The sequence below is a fragment of the Phalacrocorax carbo genome, chromosome 28, assembly GCF_963921805.1.
Source record: "Phalacrocorax carbo chromosome 28, bPhaCar2.1, whole genome shotgun sequence".
NCBI classification, from domain to species: Eukaryota; Metazoa; Chordata; class Aves; order Suliformes; family Phalacrocoracidae; genus Phalacrocorax; species Phalacrocorax carbo.
In genome coordinates, this window is record NC_087540.1 from 30,848 (window position 1) to 55,040 (window position 24,193).

At 56.8% G+C, this 24,193-nt stretch overlaps 2 protein-coding genes across 2 annotated transcripts in view; one reads left to right on the forward strand and one right to left on the reverse strand.

Moving 5' to 3' along the window:
• Positions 1-5,175: 5,175 nt before the first annotated feature.
• The window catches only part of LOC135317963 (voltage-dependent L-type calcium channel subunit alpha-1S-like), a 52,453-nt gene continuing 33,435 nt past the window's right edge, over positions 5,176-24,193 (reverse strand). The window contains 9 exon segments of the mRNA XM_064474701.1: positions 5,176-8,097; positions 8,760-8,849; positions 9,210-9,377; positions 9,971-10,083; positions 10,656-10,740; positions 11,327-11,420; positions 11,677-11,717; positions 11,884-11,945; positions 12,529-12,596. Of these exon segments, the coding sequence (XP_064330771.1) occupies positions 7,966-8,097; positions 8,760-8,849; positions 9,210-9,377; positions 9,971-10,083; positions 10,656-10,740; positions 11,327-11,420; positions 11,677-11,717; positions 11,884-11,945; positions 12,529-12,596 (853 nt within the window). The 3' untranslated portion in view covers positions 5,176-7,965.
• Positions 15,796-23,980, forward strand: LOC135318173 (voltage-dependent L-type calcium channel subunit alpha-1S-like). The gene is given in 15 exon segments (XM_064475069.1): positions 15,796-15,964; positions 17,704-17,754; positions 17,757-17,825; positions 18,316-18,430; positions 18,556-18,659; positions 19,429-19,491; positions 19,729-19,861; positions 20,135-20,264; positions 21,009-21,037; positions 21,039-21,066; positions 21,683-21,789; positions 22,221-22,308; positions 22,572-22,679; positions 23,527-23,579; positions 23,830-23,980. Coding segments are annotated over 15 exon segments (1,398 nt in total).

Sequence of the window (24,193 nt, forward strand, 5' to 3'; positions counted from 1 at the left end):
AAAAGAGCCTGGCCCATCCTCCTGACACCCACCCTTCAGATATTCATAAGCATTGATGAGATCCCCCCTCAGCCTTCTCTTCTCCAGGCTGAACAAACCCCGGTCTCTCAGCCTTTCCTCATAAGGGAGATGCTCCAGCCCCTGATCATCTTGGTAGCCTTGACCCTTTCATCACATGCTGAGGAGGGGGAGTGATAGAGCAGCTTGGTGGGCACCTGGTGGCCATCCAAGGTCAACCTACCACAGCTGTCCACCTGGCAAATCCTTCCACAGGTGTCTCTTGGGTGCCCAGAGTGATGCCTGTGACTGATGGGTGGGGAAAACTCCCCCTGGCACGGTCCCCATGACAGACCTTGATTCCCCATCATCCCACAGCCCTCCTGCCTTGGCACCCCTGCCAGCACATGGCCCCTTACCAGCCCTGGCTGTATCCCATGCAAGGCTTCACAGGGAGCCCTGCTCTGGGGTCTGCTGGGGTCTGGGCATGTGTAAGCCCAGACTGGCTTGGGGAGGGGGCCCATGTGAACCTCACAAAGTTCAACAAGGCCAAGTGCAAGGTCCTGCACCTGGATCAGGGCAATCCCCAGTATCCCCACTATCAATAAAAACTGAGACATGAACGGATGGAGAGAAGCCCTGAGACGAAGGACCTGGGGATATTGGTGGATGGAAAAAGTTGCTCTCCTGGGGAGCCCCCACCTCCTCCCAGGCCACCCTGGGGCGGCTGGGGGATCTCTCCAGCATCCTGCAAATGGAGGAGAGTGGAAGGGGACAGGGGGGCAGCTTAAGGGAAACGGCTCGGTGCCGCAGGGCTGCCAGGGGCAGCAGGGAGAGGCGTGGGCTGCGCTCGGGGCCTCCTCGCCAGCTCCGCTGTAATGGTTTTATCTGGGGTAATTTTCTTCACTGCAGCTGGCACAGTGCTGTGCTTTGGGCTCAGTATGAAAACAACGTTGATAACACACTGATGCTTTAGTTGTTGCCGGGTGCACGGGAAGCCGGGAGGGGAGGGGGCACAGCCAAGAGAGCAGATTCAAACTGGCCAAAGGGCTATTCCTTTTCATATAACATCATGCCCAGAGTGTTAACTGGGAGGAGCTGGCCGGGGGAGAGAGGCAGCAATAGCGGCTCAGAGACGGGCAGCATCAGTTTATAGGTATTACATGAACGTATAGCCTTCCCTAAGGTGCAAGAAGACAAGTATCTGCGTCATCAGTGCTACAGGTTTCTTTGAGGCGCAGAGATAAATGCCCCGAATGAAAACTTCTGTCTGCTGGACCCAGGTGATTAAGACGGTTAAGCCACAGAAAAGAAGCCCTGTTATGACATAATAATGACAGTAATGTTAATATAATAAAAGGGAAAAGGAAGGAAAGGGAAAACAGGGAAAAAACGCAGAAACACGAACGACACAACCGCTCACCACCCGCCGACCGACGCTGCCCGTCCCCGAGCCGCGATTGCTCCCTCCCTCCCCCGGCCAGCCCCTCCCAGGTAGCATACTGGGCATGACGTTACATGAGATGGAATATCCCTTTGGTCAGTTTGAATCCGCTCCCTTAGCTGTGCCCCCTCCCCTCCCAGCTTCTTGTGCACCCAGCAGAGCATGGGAGGCTAGACATGTCCTTGACTAGTATCAGCGCTGCCCAGCAACAGCCTAAACATCTGTGTGTTATCTCAACAGGTTTTTTTCCATGCTAATTTCAAAGCACAGCACTATACCAGCTAGAGTGAAGAAAATTAACTCTATCCCAGCTGAAACCATGACAACTCCACACCCCCTCACTCCTCACCATTGGTGATCCGGAGGAAAGAGCTGCTGCTTCTGGAGTGATTTAGCAACCCTTGACACCAGCACTCGGGTCTTTGCCCTTGCAATTGACTCTCCAGCCATACCTGGAAAGGCAATACATGATGTCGCTTCAGGAGTTAGAGAATGATTGAAATGGTTATAAACCCAAACTTGGTTAGTCTTTGAGAGCCCTGCGTGAAGAAAGCTGGGCACGAAAGAGACGGATCAATGACAATTCTGATGAGCTCGGTCTAGGGAGCTGTGGGAAGGGGAAGGAAACAAAGGGAGAGCTATGGGAGGGGAGGGGAATTTAGGGAGTTAGAGCAGGTGCTGGGAGCCAGGACTCCTCAGTTCTCCTTTCAGCTCTAGGACTGTGCTAAACTTTGCCAAATACAGTTCCTTACCCATTGTTCCCCACCTCTGTCAATAAGGCCGTGGGCCAAAAGGCAAAGAGAGTTCCTAGAGGATGCCAGTACCTATTTCACCAGCCCTGCAAGGCTGGGGCACGTGCATGCCACAGACAATCCGGCAAACCCCAGCTCAATAGTCCAAAGGTCAGAAGTCAGGGACAGAGTTGCTGCAGGACAGAAATTTAGCAATAGCATGGAGATTGTGGTTATGGTGGCCATAGGACTTGAGCTGGGATTTGCGTATGAGTAAAGGCTGTAAAAACCCCAAGAGCCACATTTACGGTAACATAAAAGACTGAGTTTATAATTAAAAGAGAGTTCCCTATGGGCGTTGTGAATGGAGTTTTTTAGATGACTTAAAGAATCACCGTCAAAGGTATTAGCAAAATTGGTTTGAAGAAGATGTTGTAAAAGTGCGACTTCTCAAAGTTCGATGGCAAGTTCACTCTATTAATTACTGCATGGAAGAAACATATAAAGGAAACCTGAGTTACGCTGGAGTTAAAATGATTCACAGAGAGACCATGGCTGCAAAAGGGCAAGGAAGACCCTCCCATTGAGTCACGAGGTTCAGAGCAGAACCCCTTGCTGTCTAAACTCCTGATGGAGCTTAGGTGTGGCCTAGGTCCAATCTTAGTCTCAGACTTGGACAACGTTTTATGTCTAAGGGATTGTACATGCAAAGTTTACGTAACATTTCATTAGCATCAATTCAACACACAATCAAAGTTACCAGGACAAAATCAAAGTCATCATACTACAAGGTTTTGTGCGATATCAGCTGCTTTCCAAATCTCTGCCCTTGGTGAAAGGTCTCTCTGCCTTGAGGGGCAACCCTGAGAGGTGTCCCAGCTCACGGGGAGATCACCACCACACAGCCACGCTGCCTAACCAGGAGAGCTCAAAGGCGGCTCACTCAGGCTGTCATATTCATGGGATAAAGTGGTTGGCTCGTAGCCAAATCGCGTGCAATGGACAAGGTATGCGTGAGGCTCCTTGTACCCACAGCTTTCTTCCTGATAAATGATAAATGATCCTTAGGCAAGGCACCTGCTCTTGATGTGTCAGTGACGTGATGGCTGTTCCAAGCTCATTTGCACTGATGCCCTACGGAGGCAGTCTGCTGCTTCGTGGGTTTTTAGAGAACAGATTGAAACTAGAGGGGTTGGTGGGCCCGGCTACGGCTCAGGCCTTTACCTTCTCCGCAGCCTGCACCAAACCACCACTGTTGCATTAACAGTAGGAGCCTGAGGAGTGGCAGGGTTCAGACAGGGCCCCCTTGCGTTCTAAACTCCTCCTGCGAGAGGAGTCTAGGTGCGGCTAGGTCCAGTCTTAGTCTCAGACGGTTTATTTTCTAAGGGTTGTAGAAGCAACCACTCATCAGAGTATTTGTTGTCAGTAACTAATCTGGCAGATGCCCGGCCTGCTCACGTTCAGTGAGAACCATCACGGCTAGATCAATGAATAGTGCGATTTATTAAAGCGGCAGATACACAGGCTCTTTGGGTCACCGGTGATAAGATTGCTGGTTACAAGACGCACATAAATGCCGAGGATATGAGTACACTGCTGGGCTACAAGTATGCTAAACAAATATGAAGCAACTCTACTATGAAGCAAAGCAACTCTAATACGTTAGAGATTTAAAGTGACTCTGCAGAGGTTTCCAATCTTACCCAAAGGCATCCCACCGCGGGCTAAGAGAGGCTCAGCCCATCGACTGGTCCCAGAAGTCAGAGTGGTACGCGATGGTATCTTCCCTGACACCCTCTTTCTCTTCACAAATTTCATACTATTCTTTATCTTTCAGGTGGAGCTTGAGTGACTCTAGTCATACATCCCTTTATTATGGCTGGCGTAAAATTTCCTCGCTTTGCTTTTAAAGATGTAGGCTAGAAAAATTCAAAGCGCGTGCCCAGTGAGGGGTGGCCGCACCTTAGAGGCGGGTAACTTTTGGGATGGAGGTGTGCTTTGGTATTAGAATGATATTATAGTGAGCAAAGTTCACCAAAAGGACAGCATTTAGTCAAAAGCATGACGGACCGTTGGCCCAGGGTCGCAAATGTGCGGCGTACCAGCTCCATGGTACCTGGAGTTCCCGTTTATCACAGAGCCCGGCCGCGATGCCCCCACACCGCTCCGCCCTCCGGACAACTCCTCTCAGAGTCAGTACGCCAAGTTCTCCTGGCATTGCTGACATCTAAGCTTACCAGGGAACTTTCACGGAACGGCTTCCTCGCACGTCAGCTGCATTTCACCCTGAAAGCTTCTTCAGCGCTGTGCCTTCTCTAAAAACATAAGCTCAGTGTCTAAGTCACCTCCAGCCATTATTCCACACACCACCAGTCTGGTCAAGGGGTCGAGCACATCCGTCACAATGGGTTAGGACCAGCCTTAGGCTGATTCTGTTGATGCAGTTCAGAATCTTCCTCTGATTTGAGGGTAGGTTTGTTATAGGGGCCATTTCTGGGTAATCGCAAGAAATGAGGCCACCCCAGGCTGCTCTAAATGAGGCTTTGGCTACACATGCATCGATTTTAGGATACCATAGTTACCAAATCTTGAGCCGATCACCAGCTCGGTGTTTGAGGTTAGGGATACTTCATGGATCAAAGGCTGTAGTTACCTCGTATGGATGTTGTGGTTTAACACCAGTAGGCTGCTAAGTTGCTCGACCTCTCTGCCCTGGGGGGATGGGGGAGAGGCTTGGAAGAGTAAGAGTGAGAAAACTTGTGCGTTGAGATCAAGACAGCATAACAGGTAAGGCCAAAGCTGTGCTCACAGGCAAAGCAAAACAAGGAATTAATACACTACTTCCCCTTAGCCACTTCCAGGAAAGCAGGGCTCCCAAGGCCTGGCCCTGGGAGCCCCGAAGAGCTGGCCCAGGGCTTATTGCTCGCCCCACAGCCCGCCCTGCAGTCTGCCCGGCTGCCGTGCTGTGACCGAAATCGGGAATAAAACTCCGTAACACCAGTGTAGTATTACGAAGCGGGCATTCTTTATTACGGTGCCAGACGCACAGGGGATAATTCCTCCTAGCGTGCATACCGCAAGGCGGGATAGACAAAGCTTAGCTTGCTCGGTTATATACATATGCATTAGCTTTCCTGGAACTAATTCTAACACTTGCTTCCTAATTACCCGTGCGTTTTAAGCCCCTCAGAAGCCCCCCAAGAGGTATCGGGTGGTCCCTAGTGCTTTGCTGAAGGGTGTTTTTTCTGTCCTTTCCATGAACTCTGAGTCCTTCTTCCACATATGGTCATGAGGTGGCCCATCAAGTAATCTTGTCACAGCGTGTGGCAAGGTGTGTCGGTTTCACCGGGTGTTGTGACTCTTATCTAGATGGAGACGTCCATAGTTCCTTCTGCCTTGGTTTCGACTGGCGCCAGCTGCTAGGTCGTTTGCATCCCCGTCACGCTCGCAGAGATTACGTCCTTGAGTGCATTCTTGCCTAGAGGCCCCTCACAATATCAACCTCTGCTATTCAGTTCACAATAACCTTTGTGCCTGACTGCTCAGGTGCCGATTCAGGTCGGTGGTGGCAAGAATGACCCTCCAGCCTTCCTGCCTGTGCATCCTGAGCGTGAACCCTCTCTGCTTCTTCCCCAGCCTCAACCGCAACAGCCTCTGCTCCTCATCTCTCAACAACATATTCAAGACCACCTGTATCTCCTTCCACTCCGGGTCATGATTCTCCACAACAGTTTCCAATACCTTCGCCACCTTTGCCGCGTCTTCCCCATACATTCGAGCCATCTCCTTCCAAGCCCATAAGCCTGCTACTGAGAAGGGTACTTGAACCCGCACCCACCCTCCTGGCGGACCCACGGCCTGCCTTAAGGGTGCTTGTAGCACTGCCCCCCGTCTCCTAGTTCTTCCTGCTACAGCACTGACGTTCCGGCCCCCCTTCACTTTCTATTACTAGCGATAGAACGAGGGGAGATGGCTTCACGCTGCATCGGGGGAGGTTTAGATCGGAGATTAGGAACTGCTTCTTTACTGCAAGAGCGGTCAGGCATTGGAACAGGCTGCTCAGAGAGGTGGTGGAGTCACCATCCCTGGAGGTGTTTAAAAGACGTGCAGATGTGGCCCTTCAGGGCATGGTTTAGGAGACATGGTGGTGTTGGGTCGGGGCTTGGACTTGATGATCCTAGAGGTCTTTTCCAACCTTAGTGATTCTGTGATTCAGCACCACCATTTACACCCCCATATCCACTTGTCCAACTTCCCTGTTTCCACACTGATCGTTACCTCCCTGTAGACTTCCCTGTGCCGGAGACACTAGTCATCCTACATCATCTTCCTCTTCCACCAGCTCCTTGTATTTTACACCTCCTTTTACCAATACTACATGCAGAACAACATCATGCGGGTGGGTGGTTTGTCCCAACATTGTTCTAAGGCCAAAACATTTGCATCCTTAGTAATCGATCCGCGATCTTTTCCCCTTTTCCAACCACTGCTCTGCAACGTGAAAAACCAACCCACGTATGGGATCTCATCCCATTTTCCTTCTCTTTTGCAAAACATCATCAACCGCACTATGGTATTATTGCATTATAATACATATTATTTTAATATAGTAGTATTATAGTATTATTTTTCAAAGTATAGATCGGCGACCAATGATTACAATGCTCAGTTAACTGCTTCCTTGTGAGGGGATCGAACCCACCCCCAGCCCCCTTCCAATGCCTCAGTCAACGCCCTAGAGGTGACTTCTTTAAGACGGTGCCTTTAGACGATTCCCCACCCATATTAAATGTGACTTCCAAAACAACTATCTGATCCGAACATGCAAAAATAAATCCATATTCTGACAACCACGCCAAAATTCAGAGACCAGTCAAGACAAGTGGCCAAACTGGGGACTCAAACCCCATTCAGTGGGACTCTAACCCGCCTGGTCAACTTCGGGGACTCGAAGCCCTTTCCAAACCGGGCAGGGGACTCGGACCCCCCCAACAAGAAAACATCCTTGGCAAAATTCTTTTTCTCTTAGTAACTGACCAAAAGAGCTATGACAAGCACCCGTACTTCAAACCCAATTACCACTACAATTTCCCATTAAACCACCTTTCCCCTCCTGCGCGGGCAGCCCTGTGGCTGGTACGTGAGGCATTCACGCCAGCAAGCGCCTCATTCCTTGACCTCGCCGGGCCTCGAACCCAGCGGCGGGACTCGAACCCGCGGCCCTGGCTGGCGCTCCGGGCGCGCCCGTAGCAACGTGCTCGTCCGCTGGCACGCGGCCGCAGCGGGGCGGGGCCAGAGAAGGGGCGCTGCGGTGGTTGGCGGGGGGCCCTGCCTGTCCCCGCCTGGCGGGCGCCATTGGCTGAGAAGCCGGGAAGAGGGTGGGCGGGCGCCTGGGGGAGCTCCTGCAGAGCCCGCGCGGGCCGGCGGGCGGGGCCAGCCTCCCTCTTGTGAATTGAAGCCGGGCCCTTCGGCCTGCCCTGGGCTGGGGCCGCTTGCGGAGCCTCCGGGGGCGGCGGGAGGAGCGCTGACAGGCTGGGCCTCCCCTCTCTAGGTTCAGTCTTGGCAATGCTTCCCATCTTCCTCGTTTTTAAGAAAAAAATTGCATACAAGCTCTAACATTTTCCACACGCTCCCGAATTCCCCTCCCGCAGTGTGGAACGTCTTGAGCACCCCGCTTTGGAGACAAATCTTCTACAGTTCTACAGCCATCTCAATTGCCACATCTTCTAGATTTATTTGTTCTTCCTCCCCTTCTTCTTCTTTCTCACGTTGGACTTTTTTTCCTCTCTGGTTTCACCTGGGGCTCTCTGGTTGCGCCATCTTCCCATGAACCTGCACTCGATAAACGCAGGTGTACGCTGGGTTTCCCCAGTTGCTCTCCACAAGAAGTTTGACAGACGGAAAGGCTCTGGGAAGCGGCGCGTTCTGTGAAGAAGAGTGGGAAAAGGAAACGGGGGTGTTAAGAGCGGCAGTGCCATCACCCCGCCTTTGCACGCCGGCCCGGCTGGGGCTCGGTCTCCCTTCCCTCCGCCCCTTCCCGCTGCCCCTTGCTCTGTGCTGACAGTGAGGCCGGGGAGGCGCTCCTGCGCGTGGGGCACCTGGTGTGCAACCCCGCCGAGCTGCCGCTGCCTGCTGTGCCTGCTCTCCCCCTGGCAGGCGTGAGAGCGCCGCGGGAGAAGGGCCGTGCTGTGGTGGGAGGAGAGGACACTGTCCAGCCTGCCAGCAGGCCGCAGCATGGAGCGACGCTGCTGCCCGACGCCTCTCGCCACCAGGCCGCCCTGTTTCTCCACGGCACAAAGACCCTGCTTGCGTGGAGTGGGCGCGTGTGCAGCTGCCTCTGCTGAAGGCACCGGGCGCAGCCAGGGATCTCTCGGGACTCGTGCTCCTACGGGCCTGACCCTGCCCTTGCTACCCTCTTGCTACCACCACCGCGTGCTCCTCAGCCCTCCCAAGCCCGCAGGTCTCTCTCTCATGACGGTGGCCCGGGCCCCTCTGCCCAGGGAGAAAGCATGCGCGCCCTTCCTCCATGGACTTGCAGGCAAACCTGCTGTGCTCCCCGGCATCTCGTCCCCGTGCGTGGAGCGTACCTTCAGAGGGAAGGTCTGAATGGCCTCTTTCGCCACGTTGTACGTGAACGTCCCAAGGAGAGTTTCCTCTTCTCCGTCCGCATCCACTCCCTCAGGGGCAAAGCACAAGGAGAGCCGCTCAGAGTCATCCCGACAGAGAGGCGAGGTACGCGCTGGCTCAGCCCTGTTATCCACCCACCCTCTCCTGGGGCTCGAGCAGCAGCCTAGCACCGGCTATGGCGGAGCTCAGTCTCCGCTTTGAGATTTGGTCAAGAACCCAGAGGTGCTTGGCCAGAACAAACCTTAAGAGGGATGAAACCTCTCGAGCCCCTGAAGCGTCCCGCGAGGGCACTGCAGTGCTCGCGAGAGATCAGGACACAAGCCCCAGAAGATGCACAAAAGCAAGCAGGGCCCTGTCCTGGCTTTGCCCCAGGGCCAGATGCCCGCCAGAAGCGCCCAGCAGAGACTTACAAAGACAGCGACGTCTCTGGGGGCGCTGAGGACGGTCCCAGATGGAGACACGTCTTTGGAGATGTGCTGCACAGTGATGGCAGTCAGATGGACTCGTGCTGGCAACCTGATGACCACCTGGCCCTGATGCCCTTGGAAAGGCCAGCAGTTTCCTGGGGAAACATCCGCCTGCAACCAGAACACGACAGCAATGAAGTGTGAGAGAGCACTGGGGCCAACACCACTGCCCGCGTAGCTCGAAGCATAGGCGCCGGCGTGTCTGTGGGGCCTATTTCAGCTTGAAAATGAGGCGCCTGTGAGGAAGTGCACAGAAGCAGGAGGCCCCCTGCCCTGCCTGACAAAGGGGGTCTCGGTATTAGGGAGCAGAGGAGAAGAGCGGTTACGAAAGCATCCTAGTCAGGCCCTCGCAGAAACACGTCCCTGCCCAGCGGCTCTGCAGGGCACCCGCCACCTCCTGCCTCCCGCCCGCAAAAAGGCACCGTTAGGGGTGAGTGTGGAACCAGGGTCGCCAGGGAGGAAGGCTTTCACCCAGCTGTGGCAGAGGACTGTGGGCAAGATGCAGCAGTTCACCGCTGTTCACCTCCCCAGGGCACCCACGGATCTCTAGCAAGCCCAGCCCTGTGTGAGAGCTTTGGTTTCCAGAACCTGAGCAGCACGGTGGGCTTGACCAGTACCACTGGCCTGAGGGGAGAGCCCCTGAGGTCAGTCCCCAACTTCTCGGGAAGGAAGGACACCTTCCCTGAAGATTTCTGCTACGATACCTGCAAAATAGTCTCAGGAGGCTTGGCAGCGCGGAAGAACCGTAAAGCCCAGCAGCTCCAATTCTCTTGGCAGTCGTAGGTCTCGGAAGTTCTCTGCGTGTCAATGGTGGCACCTGTAAGGAAGGGAGAGCAGATGACTGCTAGAGGCCGCAGACTAGGAGGGAGCTGGTGCTCAGGCAGTATTTGTGACGCCGCCGTCCAGCTCCACGTCTGTCAGTCCTGTCCTCATCACCACGCTGGGGGCGGGGGGGTGCCCGGCTGCACAGAGCAATGACGGCAGCCCCATCCCTGGTGAGTGCTTCTCCCACAGCACCACGAGGAGAAGGTGGGAGGGCTCTGGGAGCCTGCAGGCGCCCACGAGCACGACAGCAGACCAAAGCTGAGGGCTTGGAGCACGAGCAGCAAAGGACGGCCCAGCCATTCCCTTTGCAAATGCAGCGCAGAGGAGCAGAGCCCCTCCATCAGCACAGGAAGACGTGCGGGGGCAGCGCCAGGGGCACCTGTGTGGAGGCCGAGGGCTTGACTGGGAGGGAGCCTGAGCGACCCACTCTGCCACAGCCTTGCTCTTGGACCCCGTGAAGGATTTAAGCTGCCCCATTTTGGAGAGCAGCGCCTGGAGCACGGGCTCCTTTGGGGAGTGCTAGGGGCAAGCGCAGGGCAAGGACTGGGCGGCTTGTGTCCATACCAGAGCTTTCCAGGGCCCAGTCAGACATCTCGACGTAGGCACCCAAAGCCTTCTTGGACGCTGCCTGGTTCACTTCCTGAGCTTCCTGGGAACGCCAGAAATCAACACAGAAAAGGACCACGTCAGCAGGCAGTGCAGCGTGGCTCCTAGCGCCCGCAGAGGCAAAGGGTCAGTGTCAGGAAGGCAAGGCAAGGCAAGCCTTGTCCACAGAGCTGCAAGATTCTCCTGCCGGCATGAGCCGTGAGGACTAGGAAGTTTATCTGTGGCCACGGCCATGGCCATGACCCCAAGGCGTGTTGATGTGGGTCCCCACACCACCGTCCACACCCGCTGTGCTCTCCATGTCAGCTGGGAGAGAGGCTCAGGCCCTGTAAGCCATGGCTGGCGCTGTATGTGTGCCTGGGTCCCACCACTGCCTCAGGAGCCTGCTCAGAGGAGCCAGAGGCACCGGCGCGCCTAGGAAAGGCTCTCAGGAGTCCTCTGCTGCCTGAAGCGGCCTTGTTACACTGGGGCTGGAGAGGGGCCTGTGCAGTGCAGAAGCTCACCCAGCAAGCCCCTGGGGCAAAGGCTGGGTTGCTGCAGTCAGCAGTCTGACCCCACCCAGAATCCTGAAGAAAATGTTCTCAGGGGTTCTGCCCAGCCAAGCCTCCCTCCCCAAAATGCAGGATCACCTTCAAACTGCGGATCTGTGCCCTCAGCTGAGCCACCTCCTCCAGCAGAAAGCGTGTCTTTTGGGTCTCCTCCACCACCAAAACGGGCAAGTTCCTGCACGACAGGAAAGCCGATCCGGTCAGAGAGCGGCCCATCGCCTCTGGGGAGCGTCTGAGCTCAGCAAGAGGAGAGAGAGACACGTGTGCTTCCCCTGCTTTGCCAGTGCTTCCCTTCCGCACCAGGCTGAGCAAAAGGCAAAGGCAGGAGGGAAGTACGGGAGCCCTGGCTGTTAGGAAAGCGAGCGCAGGTAGCACGAGGTCGGCTGACGCTTCTGCACAGAACCAGTTCCAGCTCAGGAAACCTCTCTTACCAAAGCATCTTCAGGTTTGCCGACGACACGCGTGTCAGCTCCTGGGAGGGAAAAATGCTCCATTACGGCATTCGCTACCAGAGTTGCCGGGGCTTCCCAGGAGAGGCTTCCCCAGGAAGGCACAAGCTGCCGCTTCTTTGGGTCAGCCTGCGTGGCAGCAGCACAGCCTGTGATTCCTCCAGCCACTGCCAGCAACGCGTCACTGACCTCTATCAGTCCCTTTGCCTGCGTTGTCCACACCGGCAGCGAGGTCGCGCAGTAAGCACCAGCTGCAATTCACATCACCGAGAGACGGCTATTTTAGCGGAGTTGCTAGCCATCCCCCTGCAGCTGCGTTGTCGCCTGCCTGGTGCCCTGGGGCTGGGCAGCAGGTGAGCCGAGGAGGTGGGGAACGTGGGGTGCAGAGAGAGGACGCGCCTCTGACCGGGAGCCATCAGCCCAGGCTTGAGGGGGCTGCGTAGCCGTGGCCTTCAGGTGTGCTCGGTGCCCCAGAGCTACTCCCCATTTCCCCTCACTGCTTCGGTGAGCACCGAGGCTGGGCTGCATGGGCTAGGAGAGGTACCTCTCCATGGGTCCCCCTGCACGGCCCCTCCCGTCTGGGAATCCCCAGCTCAGGCTTGGAAAGAGCTACGCCCTTCTCTCGCAGACTTGCAGACTAAGCAAGCCATTTGGCCCAGTGGCCAGAGCAGCAGCACGGCTGGGAGGCTACCAGTCTTACCGGTAGTCCAAACGCCAGTGCCAGTCAAGGACCTCCTCAGGACGCACCCGCACCACGGGCGTTTCACACATACTGGCCCAAAAGGAAAGCTGGCATCCAGCACAGCCAGGCTGTGTTTGCTCATGAAAACTCACCCAGAGCCACTGGGAGCCACAGGAAGAAGACTTTCAGCAACCTCTTGCTCCGCGGGGCCATCTTTTGCCTGGAAAAGAGGGAGTCCTGTGGCTGTCAGTGCTGCAAGTCTTGGGCAAACCCCCTCACCCGTGGATTTCCCTCTTCAGGCCCTAAAGCCATTGCTTCGCAAGCCTGCTGCTGACAGAGAGCTGACAGATTGGCGCCCAGCACAAACACGATTTCTGTCCACGCCGTTCAGCGCTGCCGGCAGATCTTCCCCAAACGAAGGGCTCCAGGAGCACCTTCCGAAAGGGAATGAAAATCATGCAGGGAAGTAGAGAGGTTGAGCAAATGAGGACTGCTTTTCAGTAGTCCTTCTGGGGTGGACCTTGCTCCCTCTCTTTGGCTGAGAGAGCAGGCCGGTTCTCACTTGCAGTCACACAAATTGCTCTTAGGGGTGTTTCTCCGCGCAGCTGGGAAGCGCAGGGGCCTTGTCTGGCTTTCCTTCCAGACCTGTGTGGTCTCTTGCCAGAGCTGGGGAAGACCCTTGCCCTGCGGAGGCTCGGCTCTGCTCCCGAGCTTCTGGCTACACGGCTGTTTGTCCTACTACATCTCCGGGAGGGTTTTGGGGCGCCGGCAAATGCGTGGGAGTGGGGCTGCCAAGGGGCTTTGCTCTTGGCTCTCCCCGAGAACGGGCACCGCACAAGCTTTGGCGCCCGAGCGGGAGCCCCGGGCTGCTGGCTGGGGAACACCCTCTGCTCTCCCCCTTGCTTGGGGGAAGGGACATCCCCCTTCTCCCCCCGCCCCCCACCACGGCAGAAACAGGTAGTACGTACCTGGCAAAGACGCGTGTGCTCAGCAGATGTCTCCACAGGGAGACAAGGGCACCTGCCAGATGCCAAGCCAGGCTGAGGACCGCCCCTGGGCAAAAAAGCCAGAGAAAAGTTAGGCCTGTCTCTTGAGGTCTCTTCTCTAGGATGCCCAGCCACACGTGTTTGAGCTCCCTGCGGGAAGGGGGGCACCCAGTCCTACGCACTCCCTCCCTCCCTCCCTGGGGCAGCCTGCACTTGTCCTGCCCCTCGTGACATTTGGCCAGAGCTCTGGCACAGCGCAGCTCTCCAAGTTCACCCCAGGGGACGTCACAGCAAGCAGCAGTGCTGAGCTTACTTGCAATTCCTGTGGCCTTGTTGCGCCACTTGGCAGGCCCTTGCGTGGCAGAGCAGGGAGCCGAGGTGGAAGGGACCGTCACCAGCTCCACCTCCACGCATAGGTTCCTGTGGGAAGAAAAAGACAAATGCCGGTTGCCCACCATCCCCACGCCACGGGAGCCGAGGCGGGCAGGAGCAGCCTGAGCAGCGGCCCTTGACAGAGGACAGGCTGTCCCAGCCCACCCGGCAGCACAGCCCTATTCTGAGCCCGTCACTCCCTGCTCCCTGCCACCACCTGCCCCTTCGCAGACACCTCTCGGTGGCTGTCTGGGCCACCTAGAGCCTGTGCCAATGGGGGCACAGGCTGCTGTCCCCCATCGTGGGCCACCCCCCTCCTCCCTGGTCACTGGTGTTCTCCCGACCCCTCTCCTCCCCGCACAGCTGCCCCACCACAGCTAGGCAGGACCCCGCCTCAGCATCCCCAGAGGGGGCAGTGTCAGGTCCCAGGGGATGGTCTCCCTGTGCAGCAAAATCTCCCTGCGCATCAGGGTGGGCTCTGACCCCTGCAGCACAAGGCTACCCCCTCCCCAAAGGCCCCTGCTGCACACTGGCTTCTGACGCCACTGACTATATTGGGCCACTGCCCTGCTACCCCCCACAACCTGACGCCCCAGGCAGGAGCAGCCCACTTCGTACCCGCTGGCCTGGCAGCAGCTCGGCCCCGCTGCCTCCCCTGCCAGCTCTTGTCTGGCATTAATCCCAACGGAGCCTTTGGAGGCCCCTTGGTGTCTTCCCTGGGGGGCCTTTCTCCTCGCCATCTCTGGGCCAAGGCAGGCTCCCCGCTCAGCTCTTCCCCCTCAGCCCCAGCAAGCGTGGCCTGCCCAGGCAAAACCAGCTCCAGCAGCAGCCACGCGCCGCCTCTCAGCAGGAGCGCACCTGCCCGGGCAACAGCCACACGCATCTGTGGGCTCCTGCCCCACGCGCCACAGGGCTGTGCGGGTGGCCAGCTCTGAGCTCACAGTGGTGGCTCTGACGTCACACTGGGGCTCCCCAGGGCTGAGCCGGGAGGGGCAGAGCGGCTGCTGCCGTCCCAGGCGCTGGGAGCCCGTGCCTGCGGGCGCGCTGAACCCTGCCATGCTCCCGTGCCAGGCGGCTGCCTGGCCTGGCCTGCCGGGCAGGGTTCCATCTCTCCTGGGCACCCCCGGGAAACCAGAAAGGGTGCTGGAAAGGGGGCTTTGCTCTTGCCCCACGAGACAGCCGCTTCCAGCAGCGGTTCTCCTCTCGGAACCCTTTTGTGGGCCAAGAAGAAAAAGGGCCAGTAGACCAGAATGTGCTGTCAGGCGCCCAGCGGTACATCTGGTTAACAAGGACTGTTTGTTTCCTTGCCCCTGCTGGTTCTGCCTGGGACATCCCTCATTTGAAATGGCAGCGTGAGCGTGCTCCTTCCTTGTCTTGCAGTGGCCTGGAGGGCCCAGGAGCAGGGGGGCACAGGCTGCGCTGAGGGCTCTGGGCAGCACGGCCCCTACCAGGCTCCCAGCCTGGCAGCACGGGGTCACAGGCTGTACGGAGCACGGCCCCGCCAAGTCCCTCCTCACTGCCCGCTGGGAGCCCCACGCCGGTGCAGGGCCAAGCCGTGCTGGGGCAGTGCGGGGCTCCAGCTACACAGCCATGCCAGCCGCTTTAGCAGGGGAGCACAAGGCGCCCGCTTCCCCCTGGGCAGCCCCAGGCTTGCCTGGGCCCATGGACCCGCCAGCGCAGCGGGCCGTCCAGGCAGCAGAGCTGCCAGTGCCGTTGATGGCAGGAGGGCCCTGGCAGCAAAGGGTGCCTGAGGGGCTGGCGGCAGGCTGGGCAGCTCTCGCACTCACGGGTCAGGGCGGCATTTGGGCGTGATCCTCTGGGTAGGGACGGGCTTCCCTCATCCAGCTCTGGAAGGGGGTTCCTGTGGGAGCGGTTCCTGTCCCTGGAATGCTCCAGACGGGCTTTCCGAGTCAACAGAGAACGTGGCTGCCTGGGACGTCCTTGATGGAGAAGGCGCTATACCCCAGGACGCCATGTCCATGACAGCAACTGCAGGACGGAGAAACAAAGGCTTGCAAAATGCAGCGCCTGTGGGAGCGAAGAGCCTGGCCTTAGCGTTAGATGGTGGAGCCCATGACGGCAGCACCCCAAGGGCTGTGGAACCAGACAGCCTTTCTGGGAAGCCCAGAGGCGGTGGTCCGTCAGAAGGGAACACGGGTCAGGGAGCTCAAATTGGCAAGGGCAGAACAGAACAACCAGGGGCGAAACGCTCAAAAATTCCCCGCCGACAGTAACCGATGTGACACAGAAGGACCCCCAACAGAGAGCAGCGAGATCTAGAACGGGGACGCGCACGGGCGGAGGAACGGGGTTTCCGACAGGCTCTCGACACCCGTTCGACAGAAACTTGGCAACAGCCTGGGTGCCGGGAAGGTGCTAGGCCAAATTGTTCCCTCCGCCCCTGCGGCCCCACTACCGGGACAGTAAGGGAGGAGCTCCGAAGCCTGGGAGCCCCGAAGAGCTGGCCCAAGGCTTGTTGCTCGACCCGCAACCCGGGCCTGCCATCTGCCCGGCTGCCGCAGTGTCACCGAAATCAGGAACAAAACTCCTTAACATCAATGCAGTGATATCCTGAAGAAAATGCTCCTTTTGGAATTCTCCGCTGAGCCACAAGAACGAACTACGTGAGCTTGGCAAAACAGAATTTGATGGCCAGAGTCGGGAACTGAGAGATAGAGAAGCACTTGTTTTACCACTATTTCCTTGAGGAGAGCTGAGAGACTGATCAAAGCAAACATCCCACCTCAGAAGCCGCTGAGAACTGGGCAATAAAGTGTATAGGTAAGGAGAAGAACTGGTTCTTCCCCCAGAGGGTGGTGGAGCCCTGGAACAGGCTGCCCAGGGAGGCCGTCACGGCACCAGCCTGGCGATATTCAAGCAGCACTTGGACAACGCCCTCAGAGGCACGGTGCGAATTTGGGCTTGTCCTGTGCCGGGACGGGAGCTGGACTTGACGGTCCTTGTGCGTCTCTTCCAGCTCAGGACATTCTGCGATTAGACGCAAACTGCACAGTGAGGAAAAACCGAGGTCTGAGTAGCGAATACAAAGATTTCTGAGGTAGCACTGACGTGAGCCAGTTCGCTCCTGGGACACAATGTCATATGAACACAACAGTGCTGGTCTTGGGCCCCAGCTGGCTTTATGTTTTGACTCCTAGCTCATGTCACCTGTAAAAACAGGAGCTGAGAATTTATTATAAAGAGCATAATAGAAGAAACAGCTGAAATGAAGGAATATTCTCGGGCCAACCCTGAAAAACGCTAACAACTTTAACTTTCCGTCCCTACAGTCAGCTGGAATCTTACAGTCGCCAGCTAAAATTCAAGTCTGTCGTGGTTTAGCGGCAGCTCAGCCCCACACAGTCGCTCGCTCACTCCCCCACCGGTAGATGGGGCAGAGAATCACAAGGGTAACGCTCGAGGGTTGGGATAAGAACAGTTTAACAATTAAAATTAAAAGAAACAACAACAGAAATGCAATGTAAAGGAGAACAACGAGAGGCACAAAGCCCCGGGGGAGGGGGGGGAAAGGGAGGGGAGAGGGGGAACGAACCGCCAGAACAAACTGCCCGCGCCGCAGCCGCGCGCCGCCCGCCGACCCGACGCCGCGCCGCCTCCGCGCTGGCACTGCAACTGCCCCCACCTCAATATATTGGTCATGGTGTCACATGGTATGGAATGAACCTGCCATTGGCCAGTCGGGGTCAGCCGCCCCCACCACGGCCCCGCCCCTCCCAGCCCCCCGCTACGCGGCAGAGCGCGGGAAGCCGGAAAGGCAGCCGCCCCCCCCGGTGAGGAGAATTAACCCCTTCTCAGCCAGAACCAGCACAAGCGTGTACATTTACACCTGTACGTGCATAGTACACACAAACGCACATTGCCTGCACTCACGCAGTACAGCCACACGTATTTATACATGCAGTCACAGTACCCGCTCTGGGTCTGGAGTCCTGTTTGTGCTCTGCTCAGAGATCCTGTCTGGAGAGGACTGGAATTCAATCATGTACGATGGGACCATGGGCTGTGGGGCCCATCCTTTCCTGGCATGCTGGTCTGCATCTACTTTATCATCCTCTTTGTTTGTGGGAACTGTATCCTCTGCCTGCGAAGCCAGGCCCAGGCTCCCTGTACCCAGCCCCATAGCATCAGCTAAACGGGGCTATGCAGGGGGGGAAGGGGAGCCTCCTTAAGCTTTTCAGTGCTTGCCTTAAGCTTTTCAGTCCTGAACAGCAGGGGAACATACCACAGGCTTCAGGGCTGGCACTGGTAGTGGCTGAGGTCCGGGGTCTGGAGGAAAGCACCCCACGGGGCAGGTCTGGATGACCGGCAGGCATAGATTCAGCCATCGGTCGATGCAGTAACGGGACTGAGCTGGATGGACTGAGCTAAGGCAGAGAGAGGGCGGCCAGCCCAGAGCTCAGTACTCGCAAGGATGGGTGCAGGGTTAGGGATCACCAGCCAGGGTTGTCTCAAGGGCTCAACTCCAGGAAGGTTTCTCAGGGCACCCTGGAGACCATGGGCAGCTCTGGCCACATCCTCCAAACATGAACCGAGTTAATGCCCTTAGCGCTGTCCCTCCAGATATCCTCCTCAATGTCTTCCTGGCCATTGCAGTTGATAACCTGGCTGAGGCCGAGAGCCTGACCTTAGCCCAGAAGGCCAAAGCAGAGGAACGCAAGCGGCGGAAGATGTCCAGGTGAGTGCTGCCGTCCCTGGCAGCAGGAGCTCCCAGATCAGGTGCTTTGGTGCAAGGGCACAGAACAGCATTACCCGTGACCCTGCCCAGAGTTCAGTTCCTGCTCTCCCCTCTTCTCCATTCAGAGGTTACCCAGAGAAATCTGAAGATGGCAAGCAGATGCTGGCAAAGAAGCTTGAGCAGAAAATGAAGGGAGAAGGGATTCCCACAACAGCCAAGGTCAGTGCTGGTGGGGCTGAGCCTTGGGGAGCTCCTGGTGGGGGACCAGGCTTCTCCTCCCACTATCCAGAACTGACAAAGTCCTGGAGCCAGCCTGCATCTGGACTCTTCTGGGCCAGAATCGCTCCTCACTGTAGCATCCTCTGGTGATGGGGGTTCTCTGGGCCCAGGCAGGACATGTTGCCTGGTGAAAAAGGTCCATTGCTGGGGATTCTCTTCCTCTGATTCATTTCCTTTGCCACAGCCAGTTGTCAGTGGTTGAGATGGGCACTGGTGCACACCAGTGTGGAGGGGAGCAGAGCAGGTCAGCAGCACTCCATACCTCCGTTACGTCCACACCAGCAGCCCCTGAATGCAAAACCCTCTATACAGCTGTGCTGACTGTGTGCCGAGCTGCCTCTTATAAGCATCTGGCCAGCAGCTACTTCCCTGTTCATTTTCCAGAGATGCCCATGGGAACTCACCCAGGAGTCACCCCATGTCTTATTCCACCCATGGTATAGGTGCCTGGCCCCAGGTTCTTGGCCAGCACACGTTCCCCTGTCCCATCCTCTCGGTATTGCTCTTTGCTCAGACTGCAGCATCCCTGAGGTGTTTCCCCTCACCCTGCCAGGACTCCATGTGCTGGGTGCTGTACAGGGCAAATGCAGAGACGCTGCTTGCCCACATGACGGAATTCCAAGATGACAGGGTCTGGCCAACATGCAACATTTGGCAGCAATACTGGCACAGGCGGTTGCATGTCCTCCTCTCCGTCTCTCCCTTGTTTCATTTGAAAGTGGACGAATTTGAATCCCATGTCAATGAGATCAAAGACCCCTACCCTTCTGCAGACTTCCCAGGTAAGACATGTCCCTGTCAGGGAAAGCTGGGGAGGCACTAGGGAGGGACGGTTCCAGCACCCTGGCTGTGTGAGGAGCAAAGGATGTGGTGACCCTCTGCCTGCCTCGGAGTACTGAGGTCCTTCTGGCACAGATGCCAAATAAGGATCACAGGATCAGAGGATTGTCCATAAGGTCACATTCCCTCTCTGTCTCTGGGGGATTCTTTCCTTTTCCCTCCTCGTGGCCACCCTGCAGGTGATGATGAGGAAGATGAGCCTGAAATCCCCCTGAGTCCTCGGCCACATCCACTCGCAGAACTACAGCTGAAAGAGAAGGCCGTGCCCATGCCTGAAGCCAGCTCCTTCTTCATCTTCAGCCCAACCAATAAGTAGGCACTGACCCTTCTCCCTGCCTTGTGGAGCCAGGCCTGGCCCAGGTACTTCTGGCACTGACCCTTCCCAGTGGGGTCCTGCTGGTGTGTAACAGCTGGCTCTGAAGGGAGCCAGCTCACTGGGAAAGGTCTTCTCTGTGGAAGGGCTGGCACAGACATCCCTTCATGCCTTGGGCCTTCCTGTCCTCAAGGTTTAGCCATAACCCTCTTGCAGGCTACCATGGCCCTCTGGCCCCTCACAGCCTCTCATGCCATTTCTGTCCCTGGCAGGTTTCGGATGCTGTGCCACAGAATTGTCAATGCCACCTGGTTCACCAACTTCATTCTGCTCTTCATTCTGCTCAGCAGCATCTCGCTGGCAGCTGAGGATCCCATCCGGGCCGAGTCCTTCCGCAACCAGGTGACCAAGTAGCTGTGAAGGGTTGGGATGGGTGGGGGAGACCTCATGGAGACACCCAGCTCCCAGGTAGGCAGAGATCCGCTTGCCAGATATCTTGCCTAGGCAGGTAGCTGTGATTTCACGCCTGTCTCTGCAAGGGCAATACACTCTGGGAGGAGAGCCTGGTTCTGTTGTCCGTTCAGGGCACAGCTGGGACAAGTTTTTACTCCTCCATGTCTCAGTTTACTTCTGGGTGAAGAGATCCACCTGACAGGGAGTGCGAGATTACCTTGGTTCAAGGCTTACTGGGGATAGCGATGTCCTGTGAGACTCCAGTCTGGACCTCTGGTGTGTGCAGCACCCTGAAATGCTGCTGGCATGGAGCAGTGGGAGCCACAGGTCTAGCCACACAAGGCACAAATGGTTCTGCACCCGTGCAGTGTCTGGCAGGGACTGGGGGGTCTTCCCAGGGCACTCAGTGTTTTGGGGCATCAGATGCTTTCGAGTGAATCAGGTCAAACCTCGCTCACTTGGAAACGGAGAGCGTGGTCCCAGGCTGCAGGCTGGGTCAGGCACTGGGGAGAATCAGCAAAGCTGAGGAAAGTTCAGGATTCTTCTTGGCACTGGGTTTGCAGGCTCTGTTGAGCTAGATGGGCTCCCCAGTCCACAGAGTGGGGGGCAAAACCACAGTGCCAGGTTGTTTGAACACACTGGAGCATTTCATGTCACCCAAATCTCATCTGGCTCTGGTGCTTCTGTCCCCAGATTCTTGGATACTTTGACATTGGTTTCACCTGTCTTCACAGTTGAAATAATCTTGAAGGTGAGTCCCTCTGCCCCGTGGTCCTGGCTGTGTGCGTGACCCAGCACATGGGTATAGACTGGTCTGGCCATGGGCATTCATGCTCTTTCAGCACAAGCTTGAGGTCCCAGTGAGGCGAACGTGCTGGCTGATCCTCGTGTCCCCAGAGTTCATGCAGTCTAGGTGGTGCATCACCTGCCCCAGCGGCCACGTGTCCCCTCCAGTGAGGTCAGGCAGCCAAGTCAGCTGTGCTGTGGCACAGGGACAGATGGGCCATGGCACCAGCATTTCAGTTCTGACATGCCCTTAACAAAAACTTTGAGAAAGAGGAAGCAATGGAAGTCTGTGGAGTAAAACAGTAATTCAAGCAGCTGCTGCATGTTGCTCCCGCTCCAAGGCTCTTTACTCTTCTCCTCTTTATGACCTCTGAATGACTGGGAAGTGTTTTGTCTCCGGCCAGTACGGTATAGAGGATTCAGCTTCCTGCCTGGCCGCAGAGGCAGAGGCCTGAGCAGGATAGGGCGCCCAGGCCATGGAGCTGTGAGAAGCCCCTCATGCCTTGTCCGCCCCAGGGCTGTGGAGGGACCATGTCCCCAAGCCCTGCCTGGCCTCTCTCCTAACTCCTTCTGCTCCCCAGATGACAGCCTATGGTGCTTTCCTGCACAAAGGCTCCTTCTGCAGGAACTCTTTCAATATCCTCGATTTGCTGGTGGTCGCTGTCTCCCTCATCTCCATGGGAATCGAGTAAGCACCTCCACACTTCGCAGGGTGGGCACTGGTCTGTTTAGCCTGGCAGGGCAGATGGGGTGCTGCAGCTCTCTGTGCTGGATAGAGAAGGAGCAGCCAGCCCACGGGCTGGACATTAGCCCATGTGTTAGTGTCCATGAAGTCATGCTTAGGGGGACAGGGCACAGACAACTGGGATGCAGGGAGGCAAACTTCTTGAGTGTCAAAAGGGAAGATCTGGGTAGGAATTCAACTTGGAGCTGCTTTCTCCAGCTGCCTGTGTCTCTTGGCCTTATGTGGGGTGGTGGCTTAGTGATTTATGCGTGTCTCGGCCATCCCTTGCGCCTCACCCCCGGTCCCAGCCTGGCCTCCATGGCTGCTTGGTGGGGCTGTGCCAGGCTGGCCTGGGCAGGGGGATCGCCCCATCGCAGCTCTGCCTTCCTCCTCAGGTCCAGTGCCATCTCAGTGGTGAAGATTCTCCGGGTGCTGAGGGTACTGAGGCCTCTGCGAGCCATTAACAGGGCAAAGGGGCTGAAGGTAAGAGGGAGCCTGAGGCTGGGGTGCTTGGTCCGTGGGAGTCCTCATGAGAGGTTATGTGGCATGAATCATGCCCTGTGGGGTTTGCGGTGCCAGGAAACCAGTTCCCACTCCCCATCCGTGGAAGGGGTCCGCCCCATCCCACTGCTCGCAGCAGGCTTCCGCTCTTCCTGGGGCCCATCTGTGCGGTGATAGGGTGTGGGACACGCAGCAGGGGCTTGCAGCAGGCATGCTCATGTGTGCACTATCATCGACCTCTGCAGCACGTGGTCCAGTGCGTGTTCATGGCCATCAAGACTATCGGTAACGTTGTGGTCATCACAACGTTGCTGCAGTTCATGTTTGCCTGCATCGGGGTCCAGCTCTTCAAGGTGAGGCGTGTCTAAGGAGGGCAGGAGAGATGTTCTGCTCAGGTGTATCCTAGACATAGCCCTTGGGGATGGTGTCTCCCAGTGTTGAGGTCAGCACAGGCTGTACTATCTGTGCTCCGCAAGAAGACCTGCCTGCACTAGACCTCCTGGCAGAAGACCCTGCAGTGGGAGGAGGGCAGGAAACACCCAGGATACTGTCAGGTCCAGACAGCACATGTAAGGGGTCTGGCTGCCTCACCCCACTTAGTGCCTCAGTTTCCCCTTTTGAAGGCAGCAAGTGCTTCTGACTTCCCCTGCGCTTTGGATGCAAACTGTTTCCTTTTTTCACAGCACCGCTCTTGCTCTTGGGGCCTTGGCTGTTCCAAGGCAGAGCTGGCTCTGGCTGAGCTCAGCTTTGTTCTAATAATTGAGCTTAAATTCCCGGCTGGCATGGGGAGAGCTTTCAGGACACCCTGCAGGCTGAGCAGACTTGTCAGCATACCTTAATTTTTAGTTAATTCTAGGGTTACCGCTTTCTTCCCTATTTTCCAAATAGTTGGCTCCCAGATAGGATGAACTAGGTAGGTCTCAGCTCAGGGCTCTGGAAGATTTGTTCCCAACACTAGGCAACATTTACTTGTCTCAGCCTGGGATTGACCCCAAGGTCTGCCATGGCTCCTGCAACACCCTGTGAACTGGGTTGCATTGGCATGCAAAGCAGGGAAGCCAGCGGTGGTGAGAGGCAGGGGCCAGAGTTAGCACAGAGGCAGCGTAGGGACTGACTGTGGGCTGTGAAAAAGTCAGAACTCCCCAGGGCTTCTCAAGTCACAGCAAAATCGTAGCCTCTTCTGATCTCTGGAAAATGCAGGGCAAGTTCTATAGATGCACAGATCCATCCAAGGTGACGGAGAAGGAGTGCAGGTAAGAGCTGTCTGCAGCTCAGCCCCAGCAGAGCAGGGGCCAGGGATGGGAGGGGGCCATTTGTGTTCCTGCATGGGGATGCTGCATCCAAAAAGTGGAGCTGAGGTCTCATGCTGTTCTCCCTCACCAAATCAGAAACAAGCACAGGGCAATCTCCCACTCCCAGGGACCAAGGAGCCCTGGGCCAGTGCTGCAGCGGGTGGGCTGACAGTGGCCCTGCCTGGTGACCGCTGCAACCCTTCTGCCGCAGGGGTTATTTCGTCAACTACGTGGACGGGGACCCCACACGGATTGAGCTAGAGAAGCGTGTCTGGTTGCACAGCAACTTCCACTTTGACAACGTCTTCTCAGCCATGATGTGGCTTTTCACCGTCTCCACCTTCGAGGGCTGGCCAGAGTGAGTCTGGTGGAGCACGGGGCCTGCTGAGGGACTGGTCAGTGCTGGGAGCAGGTCACTGCCACAGGCCTTTACCATGGTAAAGACGGAAGAGCTGCCCATGGCTGAGGAGCAGGGCTAGCCATCCTGGCAGTGGCTGTGGAGCTGACAAGGTCATCAGCAGCCTTGTCCCACTTTTGTTGGATTTGGGATGTCCCAGGCAGAACCAGCAGGGGCA